Source organism: Amblyomma mixtum, chromosome 10, assembly GCF_055824585.1.
Source record: "Amblyomma mixtum isolate Tamu chromosome 10, ASM5582458v1, whole genome shotgun sequence".
In the NCBI taxonomy this organism is placed as follows: Eukaryota; Metazoa; Arthropoda; class Arachnida; order Ixodida; family Ixodidae; genus Amblyomma; species Amblyomma mixtum.
Window position 1 is genome coordinate 115,008,336 of NC_143021.1, and position 14,804 is coordinate 115,023,139.

Consider the following 14,804-nt stretch of genomic DNA (forward strand, 5'->3'; position numbering starts at 1 on the left):
CGCCACCCCGTCCCGTCTGGCCTCTGAGTTTTCCCCTGCCCTACGGTGGGTGAACGTTCGCTCGTAACCGTGATGGTGAGTCGGACATCCTCGATTCCTCAGTGTATTTTGTTGCTAGCTGGCGTTATTGTTGTTGTAGCAATAATTGCCTTGTTTGTGTCAGCCAGTGCGTCGTTCCTTTGTTCCCGCAGAGCAAGGCCCGCCGTGGTTCGGCGTGCGCTCGGTAGCGCTCGCGACCACGGGGTGGGGTCCGCGCGGTTTTGAACTGTGTCAGCCGCGGTTAAGCGGGGAGAATGTGTTTATCTCCCCTATTTAAAACCCCATAACGTAAAAGGAGCAGAAGAAGACATAGGCACTGCTACAGTCAAAATTTTTACTTCAAGAAGCGTGTACATAAGTACAGATACTGTAAAACACCGAACAAGTGTTCAAAAAGAATAGCGCGAAATAGACAAGGACTAAAGGAAGATACACACAGACTGGCGCTGACTTGCAAATAAAGGTTTACTGCTCAGAATGCAGAAATAAATAGATGAGGCTCCAAACAACAAAAAGAAAACACAGGGGTGATACACACTTGTCCATGCACACAAAAAACCAAAGTGATACAGCAGCATCACTTTCCTGCAGATAGAAATTCTGATTCTTTTGTTGACAACGCTGAGGAGGGCCTACTGACACATGCGTCCTTTAGCCAGGCGATTTCAGTGGCTTCAGTAATTTCCCGAGTCAGCGTGTTGTGGTGTCTACTCAACACTTTTGCTTGTTGGAAGTATGGCTGGCAAGTTTTGCTTTCACAATCACCCCACAACTGGTGGTGCCATCTCTAGGAAGCAAAGAGTACCAGTGTCCAGCGGCTGCGCACAGGAGGCTCAGCCAGCTCCGTGGACGCCGTGTTTATGAATGGCGGCACACCACTTCGCAGCAGGGCTCCACAGTGCTCTGTTTGTGTGGACTTTCTTTACTAATTTAACCAGTGAATGAAACTCTCGCTGTACTTTCAAAATACCATCCCGAGCTACCTTTCTAATTACTGCGATAATTGTTTGAGAAATTGCAACAACCCAGCTTAAATACTCAAAGGACTATTTGCTGTCTTCCTTGGCCCTGATTGGACGAGAGAGCTCTACCTTCCACAGTACAGAAAGACACATGCGAGATAAGTGCGGTATTCTGTAGGTGAGAAACCTTCACTGAGTGTTGCTTTTCGGCATGCGCGTTAAGGACATCCTAATTGAAATCAAGAGGAAAAGGTGGGCTTGGGGCAGGGCATGCAATGCGAAGGCAAGACAACCGCTGGTCCTCAAGGGTAACGGAGTGGATTCCAAGAGAAGGCAAATAGTAGCAGGGGACGGCAGAAAGTTATGTGGGCGGATGAGATCAAGAAGTCTGCGGGGAGACGGCCGGTGGCCGGAACTGACAAAGAAGGACAGGATAAGTTGGAGAGACATGGGAGAGGCCTTTGCCCTGCAGTGGGCGTAGTCAGGCTGATGATGATGATTGCAAACCATCCTCTTCCACAACTCTTTAGTGTTGTGAGCTGAAGCTCAGAAAAGATTTTGCTACTTTTTGGGTCCACTGTCAGCCCACACGCCGTGCAGTGAAAAAAACAGAAAGGTCCAAAAATTACAATTAATGACTTCCGTGCGACCTGCTCAGTCCCAAGTTGGCTGGAACAGTGACCCACGTCATTGAGGCACCACATGGACGAGGACAGAGACGTAGAAAGACAGAACAGTGCCTCCATAACATGGATCTGTACCAAACCACCCAATTTCCCACCCTTTCGGAACAGTGAGCGGTGGCGGGCACGCGCGGGCCGGACACAGCAGGTCACGTGGTACCTGTAGCTGTAGGCACTGCTGCTTGCGATCCACTGTCATACATTTGTCAAAACGAATGGAAATGGCCAAAATTTGTTCAGCCACAGGAAATTGCATTCTCAAAGTTCTGAAAACTGATACGGCTAATCCTAATGAGCAGCTACACGTCTCTTATTGCAACCAGGCAATTAACTGCAACAGCGACAAAGGCAACTATCAGAAATAGATTTAGCAGCTTAGTAGTCAATATGATTGACTTGATTTCTAATGGCTACAGACACAGATAGTATATGCCGTAGGAACCATCTTTACATCTCAAAATGAGTACTTTGTAAAAATTAGTCACAAGCTTTGGTGAAACACCTGCTACAAAAAAAAAAAAAAAGAATGTTTGTGTCTGCCCTCATTTGTGGCCTCAAAGCATCCAAAGCCCGATAGTCACCTTGGGATGACATCCTGAGATGTCATGTTGGCCAAAAGTGCAGTTCAAAATGAGGATGGCCACAGGGCTGCTTCTATGAAATACGTAAAATACACCTACCTCTCTAAGGCCCATGCATTAGAAATGTCTGATAAAAGCTACAAATGCCTAGGATTGATGAAACTTGCAGCGCCAACTTTGTATCTCTCTTTGAGGTGCTACAAGTTACGTCACGACGAACCAACTCCCACGAACAGCCACCCTGATCAAGTCCAGAGTTTCATCACTAATCATCACTTCATTGCAAAAATGTAAAAAACTGGGAGATTTATGAAGAAAAAGTTATTACTGTATAATTAAACTAAGCTGATTTTGATGATTTCTGAGCATCCGAGCATACCTCGGCACCAATAGAGGTGGCTCAATTACACTCACACTCAGGGCCACTCGCACTCACATCCACTCATTCACACTCACACTCATGTCCACTCACACTCGCAACCACTCACTCACATTCCCACTCATGACTACTCGCACTCACAACCACTCACTCACATTCACGCTCATGACTACTCGCACTCACTCGCACTCATGACCACTCGCACTCGCAACCACTAACTCACATTCCCACTCATGACTACTCGCACTCACAACCACTCACTCGCATTCACGCTCATGACTACTCGCACTCACAAGCACTCACTCGCACTCATGACTACTCGCACTCATGACCACTCGCACTCGCAACCACTCACTCACATTCCCACCCATGACTACTCGCACTCACAACCACTCACTCGCATTCACGGTCATGACTACTCGCACTCAAAACCACTCACTCGCATTCACACTCATGACTACTCGCACTCACAACCACTCACTCACACTCGCACTCATGTCCACTCACACTCATGACCACTCGCCCTCCCAACCACTCACTCACACTCACAACCACTCACTCTCATTCATGCTCACTCACTCCTTCCTTGTTTGCTAACAACGGAGGGGTTGAGAGATTTACTGCTGCAGCCGACTGCCCTCATGGCTCCCCTAGCATAGCCTGTGTCGCAAAGATGTGGTGCTGAGCGGCCCAGGCTTTGTCGGGCCATTTGGCCAATTTTCACAGCTTCACTGCTCGATGAAAGTGGTCACTGATCACGCATATTCCATGCACTGAATGGCATGCACATGCACTCCCGGGCTTGCTTCTGAGACGATGAGTGCCTGTTCAGCCTCAGCTAAGATGCTTAGAGAAGTTTTTGAATGGTGTCCATAGGCGTGCGCAGGGTTCTTTATGAAAATGAGCCATGTTTCAGCGCAGTGTCCCCCCACCCCCACCCCAACCTTCTCTCCTAGGCCCTTACGGCCAGAACGGAGCGCAAAGGTGAGGAATGATTACAGAACATTTATTTCCATGCGATGTAATTTCAAACTTGAAGGAATTGTTGAGCGCTAAAAAACCACGGAAAAAGGACGAACACACGGGACGAAGCGCTTCGTCCCGTGTGTTCGTCCTTTTTCCGTGGTTTTTTAGCGCTCAACAATTCCTTCAAGTATGTATTTCCAACTAGCCCCAGTAGTAGCTCTTTTGACTGTAATTTCAAAACATACAAGATATTATTCAGCAGTAGTTTTTATTTTAATCTGTAACATCGGCAGAGGAGTACATGGTATAGAGAAGATAAGCTGCTGGTTCCTTCACACTCAAAATGTGAACGAAGGGAGGGTTTGGTTTGGTTTATGGGGTTTAACGTCCCAAAGCGACTAAGGCTATGAGAGACGCCGTAGTGAAGGGCTCCGGAAATTTCGACCACCTGGGGTTCTTTAACGTGCACTGACATCGCACAGTACACGGGCCTCTAGAATTTCTCCTCCAAAGAAATTCCAGCCGCCGCGGCCGGGATCGAACCCGCGTCTTTTGGGTCAGCAGCCGAGTACCATAGCCACTGAGCCACCGCGGCGGCCGAAGGGAGGGGAAAGGTTTCCACAAGAGGTCTTGTCTTCATCCTAAGACAGCCCTCTTGTTGAAACGTTCGCAAGCTCACTGTGGCTTTCGGCTCCCTTGTTCACCACGTGAGTACCGGCAGAGGAAGGCATGCCACGGCGTCGCTGAAGTATCAATGTAACATCCCGCTTCCAGAGTAATTTCCATTCTCTCTGAACCCCAGCAAAAGTGACAGATTTGTTTTTTTTTCATTGTCACAGCAAAAAAAGAACCTGAAAAGCTTGCCTCAAAATGACCCGGCCAGTAAACAGTTCTTGAACGCAACATCATGGTTCTTCGGCCACTAAAAAACCTGATTGGACATAGCACTGCACTGTAAACTGTGACGGAACAGGTCCGACAAGTAATTGTATGAGGGAGACTTGGCGATTAGGGGGCTTAGACGATTGAGGGTGGGGGGGGGGGCACCTACCTCCCTTGTGCGCGCCTATGACGATGTCTAAGTAACAATAATGATTTTGTCTTGACAATAGTATTGGAATAGTATTGCATGAACACATTGGAGTCAAATGGCAACTATGAATACTTTTCGCGGCATGGAAAATGGAGTGTGTTTTTCAAACGATCGAGTGATTTCCTCACGCAAAGGAAAATGGCTGCAATGGGCCGCAAGTAGAGGATTTCCCTGCATAATAACGATGCTAGGGGGAGTTGTCATTAGCAATCTATTTACATAACCTCCTAAGTGACTATGTGTGACCGATCTGTGGACATGTCTGCAGTGCAGAAAGTTTTCTGCATTGCACATAATCCCTGTCTGGAGGAGGTTTTACAAACCAGCGCGATGTTTTTGAGGCTGGTGCGTGCAGAGACCACGTGCGCATCTGCGTGGTTATAGGGGGCGCTTACATTTCACCTGATTATTCTTCAACGTCGTTTGTGGAAGAATACGTATGCAGGTAACTTGTGAGCCATTTTGTAGCACGCGTTCTTCTGAAACTAAAGGACTTTAGTGGGAAAAAGCGCTATCCAGAAGTTCTCAGAGGAAATCGTAGTATCCGGTTCAAAAGATACCTCATGCTGTCCAGATATCAGTGTGGGTAGGATTGCGGAAACCGATGCGTGCAAAGAGAAGCTAATTCACTTACTTCACTAAAAACACGAAAAATAAACAAAATTGCATTTCACAAGCTTCTTTCGATTTCACTCCCCCAGTGACAAACCTTAGGCGCCAAGTAGGTCAGGTTTTCGCGTGGGTCCGGCCCAATCAACAAATTACAGCCAGAGCAGAGCTCTGCAATGCACACACCTGGGCACACACAAAAAAAAAAAACTAAGAGACCACTGCAGCACTCGAGATCCCATCTTACGGTAGTTATTGCCAAGAAGCGGACAGTCGTTGTTTCAGCAGTAACCATCGTAACTCTTGTGTATATGAGGTCGAGCTGAGCGGGGAGCGTGGCAAGATACACCTGTCTATATTTTCAGGACTGGCAATGCGAAATTCGATAAAGGATCTCACAAAACTTGTAGCGGCTCATTGCATCTGTGAAGTGTCTGCGCCCGTGCCAATGGTGAACTACAAATGCAACGAAATATTGCCGTTCCTGTGCCAGCGGAATCCTCTGCTTCGGTTGTCCAAAGACACGAGCATGATGCCTTATGCTGCCTCGAGCGCCCTCAGTATTTGCTTCCCTCAGCTGTCAACAACATGAAAATAGCTAAGCGGGTATCGTCTTCGCGAAACATACGTGACAGGCCGCTGTCGCGTCCACCCACCACTCACATCCACTCATTGCCACTCACAACCACTCATTGCCACTCACAACCACTCACATCTACTCATCAAACATGTCCACTCACCACTCACCTCTACTCACGCTCACATCCGCTCACTCGCACTCACACTCATCTCTACTTACACTCACGACCACTCACTCGCACTCACACTCGCGTCTACTCAAACTCACAACCACTCACTTGCACTCACACTTGTGACCACCGACACTCAAATCCACTCACTCACACTCGCACTCACGACCACTCACTCACACTCACTGACGTAGGTGTGAGGCGATATGAGTGCACTCATGAGTGAGTGTGCCGACCTATGCATCCGAGGTTGATAAAACTGGACGTAACCATGCAGGTACATACAGTAAATTATGAACAAAATTTAAAAACGCTACAAAACTGCCCATGTCGCAGTATGACCACGAAATAAATTTCAGGCTGTTGTGCCGTTAGGGTTCACTTTTGTTTCAAATTATCTTCCAGCAAACCTCCTGCCTGTCTGCGGCAGCTGACAAAGTACTTTGCTTTGGTAAAAACGGCGAGAAGGACGTTTCGGCAAGTATGTGAGCAGTTCATGTAGCACTGTAACCAGAAATTAAAATTATTTGCTTTTTTACATCCTACAGTACACTCTAAATGGAGAGGAGTGAAGTGAGAGTAATACCCGTGCCACACGCGCACAAGAAATGGCAGTAAATGCTTAAGGCCTTAAGTTTGTTAATGCCATTATTTTCGGGGTTGGTGCGACACGTCCACTTTTAATGCCATTATCGAAAGTGACAATGACGATAACGCTTGCAAGGTAGTCAAAAGTTTCATCTTAATATAAACATTCCTATTGAGCAGAATATATCGGGAATGATGTTCAAATGCAATGTAAAAACGATTTTCCAGAAAATACAGACTGTTCCTGCTTTACAAGTAAAAAAAGTAGCCATAAACTCGCATGTCAGCACACAAGCCGAGAGTACCAGTCAATAAGGCTGGTTAAAATGGCGCTCTTCGCATCGAAAATGCAGTTTAGGTGCCTCATCTGGCTGAAAGTTAAGAATTAACCATTTTATAGTGGGCTAGGCAGCTGTAACTGACAAAGCTGCATGCTTTTCTGCGTGTGGAATGGGAATGAGAGTACACATTGCACGGGCGAATGAGTTGTGGCGAACTCAGTAGGTCGCGAATGGCAGTAAGGCTAATGCCATGAAATTTATGCGTGTGGAACCGCACGAATGCCATTAAAACTTAAGGCAGTAAGCACTTAATGGCATTAAGTCTGTCCGTGTGGCACGGGTATAAGCTGTCCTCCAGCGCATCCGCTTTTACAGAAGAGAATGTGCTAGTTTACTCCCTTTCACTCCCATACAGGCGTATTCATGTTTAGAATGCGATACGCTGCAATCCTTGTAATGTGCCGGGCACTACAGTACTAACAACGCACTCCACATCCTTGTTGCTTTATTGGGGTTCAACGTCCCAAAGTAACTCAGACTATGAGGGACACCGTAGTGAAGGGCTCCGGATAATTTCGACCACCTGGGGTTCTTTAACGTGCACTGACATCGCACAGTACACGGGCCTCTAGAATTTCGCCTCCAACGAAATTCGGCCACTGTGGCCGGGATCGAAACCGCGTCTTTCGGGTCAGCAGCCGAGCGCCGTAACCACTGAGCCACCGCGGCGGGTTACAGAACTAATAAGAAAGGAACAATATCATAAATAAATAATATGAGTGTGGCTTCAAGAAAATTCATCTGACTATTCCACTGACAGACCAAAGTGTTGCTGATGCAATCTGTTAATTTGTTTCAATAAAATAAGATTTAATATGCAGATGGATGGATGAAACTTCTTAGACCTTACTTGTCTGTCTGTGACAATGCATTGTGTTCTCCTACCTGTGGTGTTCATTTTGAACGTTATGCACCCAAGACCTTTCCACACCTAGCTTTTGTCCTCGAACAAAATTCAGTCGAAAGCTCGCCTGCCTGTCTCATGAGTGCCTGAAATGCGCATCCCATCTCACTGTTTCGACGGAGATAGCTTCTCCAGCAGGTTATTATTATTAATTAATTTATTGAAACAGCAGGCCAAAAAACTGGCCCTAGCAGGACGGACAATACAGTAAAAGGTGTGACAATGCAAAACAACAATAAACAGTAATGAGAAATAATGCTGGGTGTAGCAGTGTTACTGAGTCAAGTACCGTCTTTGTCAAAAGTAACCAGGCTGCATGGTTTACTTCTAGTTTGCATAGTGGAGCCCTTGGGGCTTTCCTAAAGATCAAAAGGTGTTGGAAGGTAAGAAGACCTCCAGTCCGTCCCTTTAACGACCATTTAAGCTTCAGGGAAGCTGTAAGGGCTCCATTGTACGAGCTAGACGCAAACCATGCAGCCTGGTTACTTTTGACAAAGACTGTACATTCTGGCACTAGAACAGTAACTAACAAAACATGGAGTCGCACATGCGAAATTACAAAGAGGCAGGCAATTTTTACGTGAAACAGCAGACTGTTTTGGGGGAAAAAAAGACGTCACAGAGTGAAGAAATCAGGAAAACGTAGTAAATGGCAAACACTGCTTTTGTTTCAGTTAGTTTATAGAAGAAAAATGATTTTCTAGCTCTTCTGCAAAGTTTTGTGATTGCAATACCTCGACAGGTATGGAATTCTATTCGTGTATAGCACACGAAAAAAAACTATTCATACGGAATTTTGTTTTAGAAAATATTTTTAGAAATATTTTTAGCACGTGCACTACCTGGGCTGAGTTCCTAATAGCAGGCTTCTACTCTAACACATTTAAACATTCATCCCGCTATAATCCCATGGGTTAAAAGTTTTCTTTCATCCAGAGTCCAACCTGTGTCAATAATTCTAATCCCAGTTTAGTCAACATGACTTCTGGTGTACCTCAGGGCAGTGTACTGGGTCATTTGCTGTTTGTAATTTATATTAATGATTCACCCAACTCTCAGTCATTCCGAGTTCGACTGTTTGCAGACGACAGCGTAATATATTGTAACATTTTTTTTTTCATCATCATCATCATTTTATATTGTGAAACCAATACATCAAAACTTGATTGACACCCATAGCCAGCTCGACTAGTGAAAGGTCCAAATACAAGATATTCACACAAGAAATGGCAGACATTCAAACTACATGTAGAAAAAGAGGTGAGATACTACAATCATGGCATTGCAAATATGTAAGTGCATACATATTCTGAAATGTACAAACCCAAACACAAACGTATTTAGTCCCACAGCTCTGGAAAGAGAAGAAATATGTTTTTCATCATTATCAGCCTGACTACACCCACTGCAGGGCAAAGGCCTCTCCCATGTCTCTCCAATTAACCCTGTCCTTTGTCAGTTGCCGCCACTGTATCACCGCAAACTTCTTAATCTCATCCGCCCACCTAACTTTCTGCCGTCCCCTGCTACACTTGCCTTCTCTTGGAATCCACTCCGTTACCCTTAAGAACCAGCGGTTATCTTGCCTTCGCATTACATGCCCTGCCCAAGCCCATTTCTTCCTCTTGATTTCAACTAGGATGTCATTAACCCGCGTTTGTTCCCTCACCCACTCCACTCTCTTCCGATCTCTTAACGTTACACCTATCATTTTCCTTTCCATAGCTCGCTGTGTTGTTCTTAACTTAAGCTGAACCCTCTTTGTTAGCCTCCACGTTTCTGCCCCATAGGTGAGTACCGGTAGGATACAGCTGTTGTATACTTTTCTCTTCAGGGATATTGGTAAGCTACCATTCATGACCTGAGAGAACCTGCCATATGCGCTCCACCCCATTCTATTCAATGTTTTTCAATAAGGCCGAAAAATTATGTTTGAGTTTGATGTCATCGGGGATCTCATTCTGTATCTGAGCACCATTGTACTCTAATGGCCTTTGACCGTAAGTGTTGTGACAAGGTGGTAGGACACTGCGACACTGACCACCATTCCTGACGAACTGGCCTCAACACCATGGTTGCACAGTGCTCGTCCTGGCGCATTTAATGCAAGCAGCAATGCAGTCGCACTGGCATGATTTGAGTCATCAACAGGACCGCGTCTGTAAGCTTGATGCTGGCTCACGATTACATTTGCCATCTATGGTGGTGCGACGTCATGGGACTTTACTCCACCGGCTACGGTTTGGCGTTGCCTACACCAAACACTATCTTCACAAGATCGGCATCGAAAGTAACCCAAATTGCGCACAGTGCCACACTCCAGAGACTATTGGACACCTTCTTTGCGAGTGCCCGAACTATACTGCTGAAAGAAGAACATTGGAGGCGACCGTGAAACAACTGGACTCTCGCCCTCTCTCTCAGGAAACTCTACTGGGCGCCAGGACGAGACGTTCTGATTGGTGGCGTGTGTGATAAAGGCCCTGCTCAACTTTTTGTGTGAAACAGGCCTGGATACTCGTCTGTGACTGCCTGTGCACAACCTACATGGGTAGTGACATGTGTCGGTGTTTGTGTTGCAGACACCAGTTTTATGTGCGTCTACTAACCGCGATGCCAGTGCCAGCCAGTGTGGTGTGTGTGTGTGTGTAGACATCAGCCGTGAAAGTCATTGTATTATGCCATCATCAGCCTTCATTCGCACTTTCCTTTTCCTCCTCTTCCCTTTCCCCTGTGTGGAGTAGCAGGCCAGGGCTATGTTACCACCGGCCGACCTCTCCGCCTTTTCCTCATTAAAATTCCTTTCTCTCTCTCTGGCTTTTTTGGCACTTAATGTCCCCAAAACTAAAGTCATGACTTCCACCAACTAGTCCTCTCTGATTCCTATCACTTGAATGGAAGCACTACCGATCATACCAGTACGTATGAATATCTTGGAGTTCACTTTTCACCTGACCAAGCATGGAATCACCATATTAACCTTACGCTAGCTTCGGTTAATATCTCTCTTGGTCTTTTAAAACAAGATCTTAAACAAGCCCTTTCACAGCTTTCGTCATCTTTCTACGCTGTGGTCACCCCTTCAAAACAAGGGGTGTCGCATTCCGCATATCCCTGTGTTCTAAGTCATTTATTCCATGCACAATAGTCGATTGGAATAACCTGCCATCAACCAATGACAGCGAATTAAACATATGCAAACTTTAAGAGCTCTAAAGCTCATTTTCTTAGGTTCAATGTTTGCCAGCTTTTTTATTTTTTGTTTTACTGCTGGTTATGTTCTACTTTTTTTTTTTTTTTGTAGGCTGTACATATTCTGCATTGATGCATACGTTGTCTGTTGTCTATTACTGGATTGTTATCACGTTCTTTTTATGTAATAAGTATATTTATATATTATGTATTGTCCCCCCTCCCCCCCTTTGTAACTCCCTCCGTCGAGGGCCTGTAAGGGTATACGGAACAAATAAATACCCCGCAATCAATATCCGACGGAGAAAAGTCACCGGCGTTGGGGCCATTTTTCCCACACTGGTTCCCGAGACCAAAATGCGTTGCGTCACTGCCTTCAGTTGCGTCACTGACGCTTCAAAATGTGCCACTTCTGGGTCCCGGCGACGGACTTCGAAAAAGTCGGGGAGACTTCGACTACTACCGGGTTTCGGGCTGCCTCCGAGGGACGCGAAAAAGGCCAAGCGAAGTTAACACACTCGGATTAGCGACAGGAACTGAATGTAGCCGCCGCGGCTGAGTCAACCCCGTGTCTCCGGCCTATTTTCCTCGGGCGCTCAACGCTATCACGCCTCCAAAGCGTGTTCGACTACAGGACGGAAGCACTCTCACAAACCTGACACATCCGTTTATCACTTTCGGAACGCTGCGGAAGAGAGAAACGAGATACAGCGGAAAGCAAGGTAGTGGCTCAAGCGTGTCACAAAACCGGCACACCACATATGTGGATGCTAGATTGAAAAGAAACTTGCTGTGTCGTCAGCGCGTCACCAAGCGCTTTCTGAGTACAATTCGCGAACCAGCAGCGGCGCGTCGAAACAAGCGACTATGCAGCTAACGGTCCCGAAACTTCCCGGTTGTGCCGCCGGCGGTAAGCGACTTGTCAGCGCATCAAAACATGGCTCCAAGTTTTGCGTCAGGGGAAACGACAGCTCGAGGAGAGAGCGTGACACTCACCATGCGAAGTGCCCAGACAACTGCAGAGGTGTAGCGACGCACAAGCTAGCGAATCCTGCGACCGGACCCAACACGGTAGCTCAAATGTGGACTTCGATGGCACACGCACGGAACACCTAATCCAAGATTTCTCCGTGTGATTTGCATGGATACAAGCAATACAAACACAGGCTGATTTGCTGGGTCGACTTGGCTTGATTGCGACTTGCTGCAATCAAAGCAGAACCGACCTGTTTTTAAAGCAACGCCAAAACATAATTAAAAAGTAAAAATTGACAATATTGTATTAAGAATAAATTCTTTACGACTTCATTTTTCGAGTTCTGTCAGCTTTATTCGCAGCACGCATCCACCATCCACACCAAAGCCGGCCAATTAGAAAACAATATGGCGGCGGAGAATGGCTCGTCTCCGGCCGCGCCACCTTCAGTGCCCGAAATAGGCACGCGCAAACTGGGACCACGCGTGTCTCCGCGGCAGATGGAGATTCTGCTGGAGTTTCTCACCGAGCACCCGTACCTGGCGAGTACCTCCAAGGAGAAGAGCAAGGAAGTCGAGCCGTGGGAGCGCGAACGGCTCTGGGAAGAGGCAGCCAACAAACTCAACGCCAAGGGGCCGGCTGTCAAGTCGCGCTCTTCGTGGCGCAAGTTCTGGTCCAGCCGATCGACGCAGATCAAGAGGACCGTCGCGCGGATCGCCAAGATGAGGTGAGGCCCCGCTGGGACCACGGAGGGACCGAGACAATGGTCGGGCCCATAGCTCGCTACTCTGCGCGGCATCTCGCGCTTTTGAAATTGCCTCCTCGGGACCTCCGCGGTTCGTCGCGCTACTGGCCACGGTATGCGTCCCGCGTTCGTCCCGGTGGAGTACGACGTTTATTGCATTTCGTAGCCGCCGCTGTTGCGGCGATCGTGGCCGAGTCCCGTTAACATGGAGTCTTCGTCGCAGATGCAGTCTTGTCCGCCGCTCGTTGGTCGGCACGCCCTTGGCGTCACTGGGGCCGACTGACGTCAGAGGTGGACCGGCCAATGGGAGCGTCGCAGTGTGGCCACAAACTGGCAGTTGTCAGAATGCGGGCATGAGGTGTCGTCGCGTTGTGTTCCTCGTCGCCGCCAAGTGATGCGGAGCAGCCGCGCCGAGTCCTACTGGGATCATGTGTCCCGCCGTCACCCGATTTACGTGGCGTGTGCTCGGTGCGGGAATTTCAAATACGGTCCCGTGTTTCAAATGGTCATAGAAATAATTTCTAATATGGAAAAGCAATAGACCGCGTGTTGACAGCGCGTTCATGTTGTTGTTGTTGTTGCCATGGTGGCATGGCACATACCCACGGGGGGTGGGGGGGGTGGGGAGGGGGTAGGTAGAATAGACATAGCTTCACCAGCGAAAGCACGAGACACCAGGAATAGACGAACGCAGGACAACGCTGGACTAACAACTGAAGCTTAATCGAGAAACGGCCAACCTAGGTCACCAGAAGATGCATGCGTATCAGACACACTAAAAAAACAAACAAATACTTAAGTGGCAAAATACCAAGGAGTATATTGTTGCGGAAGCGACACTACGCGAGTCACCGAGCCATTTCGCGGAGCTGAGCAAAGCCATACTGCGCATGCGCGAGGAGCAGTGACGTCACACGGCGGACAGCTGGCGCGCCGCCGCCGCGCTCGCCAGTTTTGCGTCGGCGTTGTGATTTTCAATCAGTGTATCCATGCCTTGTGTAAACCTTTCTAAGTGTAAGACCACTTGTGTATTTGTCATTGTTTACGGTATTTCTAGCAGGGCTACGTGCTTCGAAAGTTTGACTAAAGCTATCAAAGCTCAAATTAATGGAACTAACATATCTGCAGCATAGGCAGTGAATGCTGAAGCTTTCGATTGCATTTGGAAATTGTTGAGGCCTGAGGAACTCTGAGTCTGAACACTCCGAAATGTTTCGGCATGTGCCTGAAGCATGGATGTTTCCAGCTGTCAATAAATGCCTCATACATAGCCATCAAAGTTTGTTAGGAATCAGTGTCATGGTATTTGCTGTGGCATATTCCTGACGTATAAGTTATGATTAAGCCATTTAAGGGCTGTAGACACCTAATTTCATTACGTGTTTTCTCATAATAAATGATGTGTTAGACATTAGAATACATGGATCACAGCATGTATTCAATGGCTAAATATTTTATAATTGAATGTCTTCTCACATGCTGTTTCGGTTTCATCAACCGAACAATGGATGTAGTTGAACTTGTCACGTGAGGCACGGAAAAACTGCAATAGAAGTGCTGATGCATAATTTTGAATCAATACAGCAGTTAAACCAGCCTGCTGGAAGAGCTAGAATTACAACAAAGGATGTATCAGCAATTATGTTTGCTTTTTCATGCTTCATGTGACCTAAAGTTCAACTACACGTCGCAGTCATCGCTCAGTTGATGAAACTGAAATGGCGTCAAGAAGAAATTCAATTATAAATTATTTAGGGGTCGTAGGCGAATACCACGGGCTGCTAAATGTATACCAATGTCTAACGCATCGTTTGAAAGAAGAAAACACAATAATTTGCTGTCTGTAGTCCTTGAAGATTTGCAGGTGTACCCAGTGCGATTCAGTCATCCATTCGTATCAGGAAGTATGTTTGCAAAAAGTACTGTCCTTACATGTCTGATCAGGAAACTATCCAGCCTACGAAAAGTGTTATTCGTGTTCTCTGTTATAACCACTA

At 46.9% G+C, this 14,804-nt stretch overlaps 2 protein-coding genes across 2 annotated transcripts in view; one reads left to right on the forward strand and one right to left on the reverse strand.

Annotated features, from left to right (window-relative positions):
- Positions 1-12,270, reverse strand: part of LOC149326722 (BTB/POZ domain-containing protein 9-like) — a 65,762-nt gene extending 53,492 nt beyond the window's left edge. The window contains exon 1 of the mRNA XM_089562741.1: positions 12,083-12,270. The gene's annotated coding sequence lies outside the window, so the exon portion shown is untranslated. The remainder of the gene's footprint in view (positions 1-12,082) is intronic.
- A 199-nt stretch (positions 12,271-12,469) lies between these two features.
- The window catches only part of LOC149326723 (uncharacterized), a 28,975-nt gene continuing 26,640 nt past the window's right edge, over positions 12,470-14,804 (forward strand). Inside the window, exon 1 of the mRNA XM_089563242.1 lies at positions 12,470-12,789. Within this exon, the coding sequence (XP_089419368.1) occupies positions 12,470-12,789 (320 nt within the window). The remainder of the gene's footprint in view (positions 12,790-14,804) is intronic.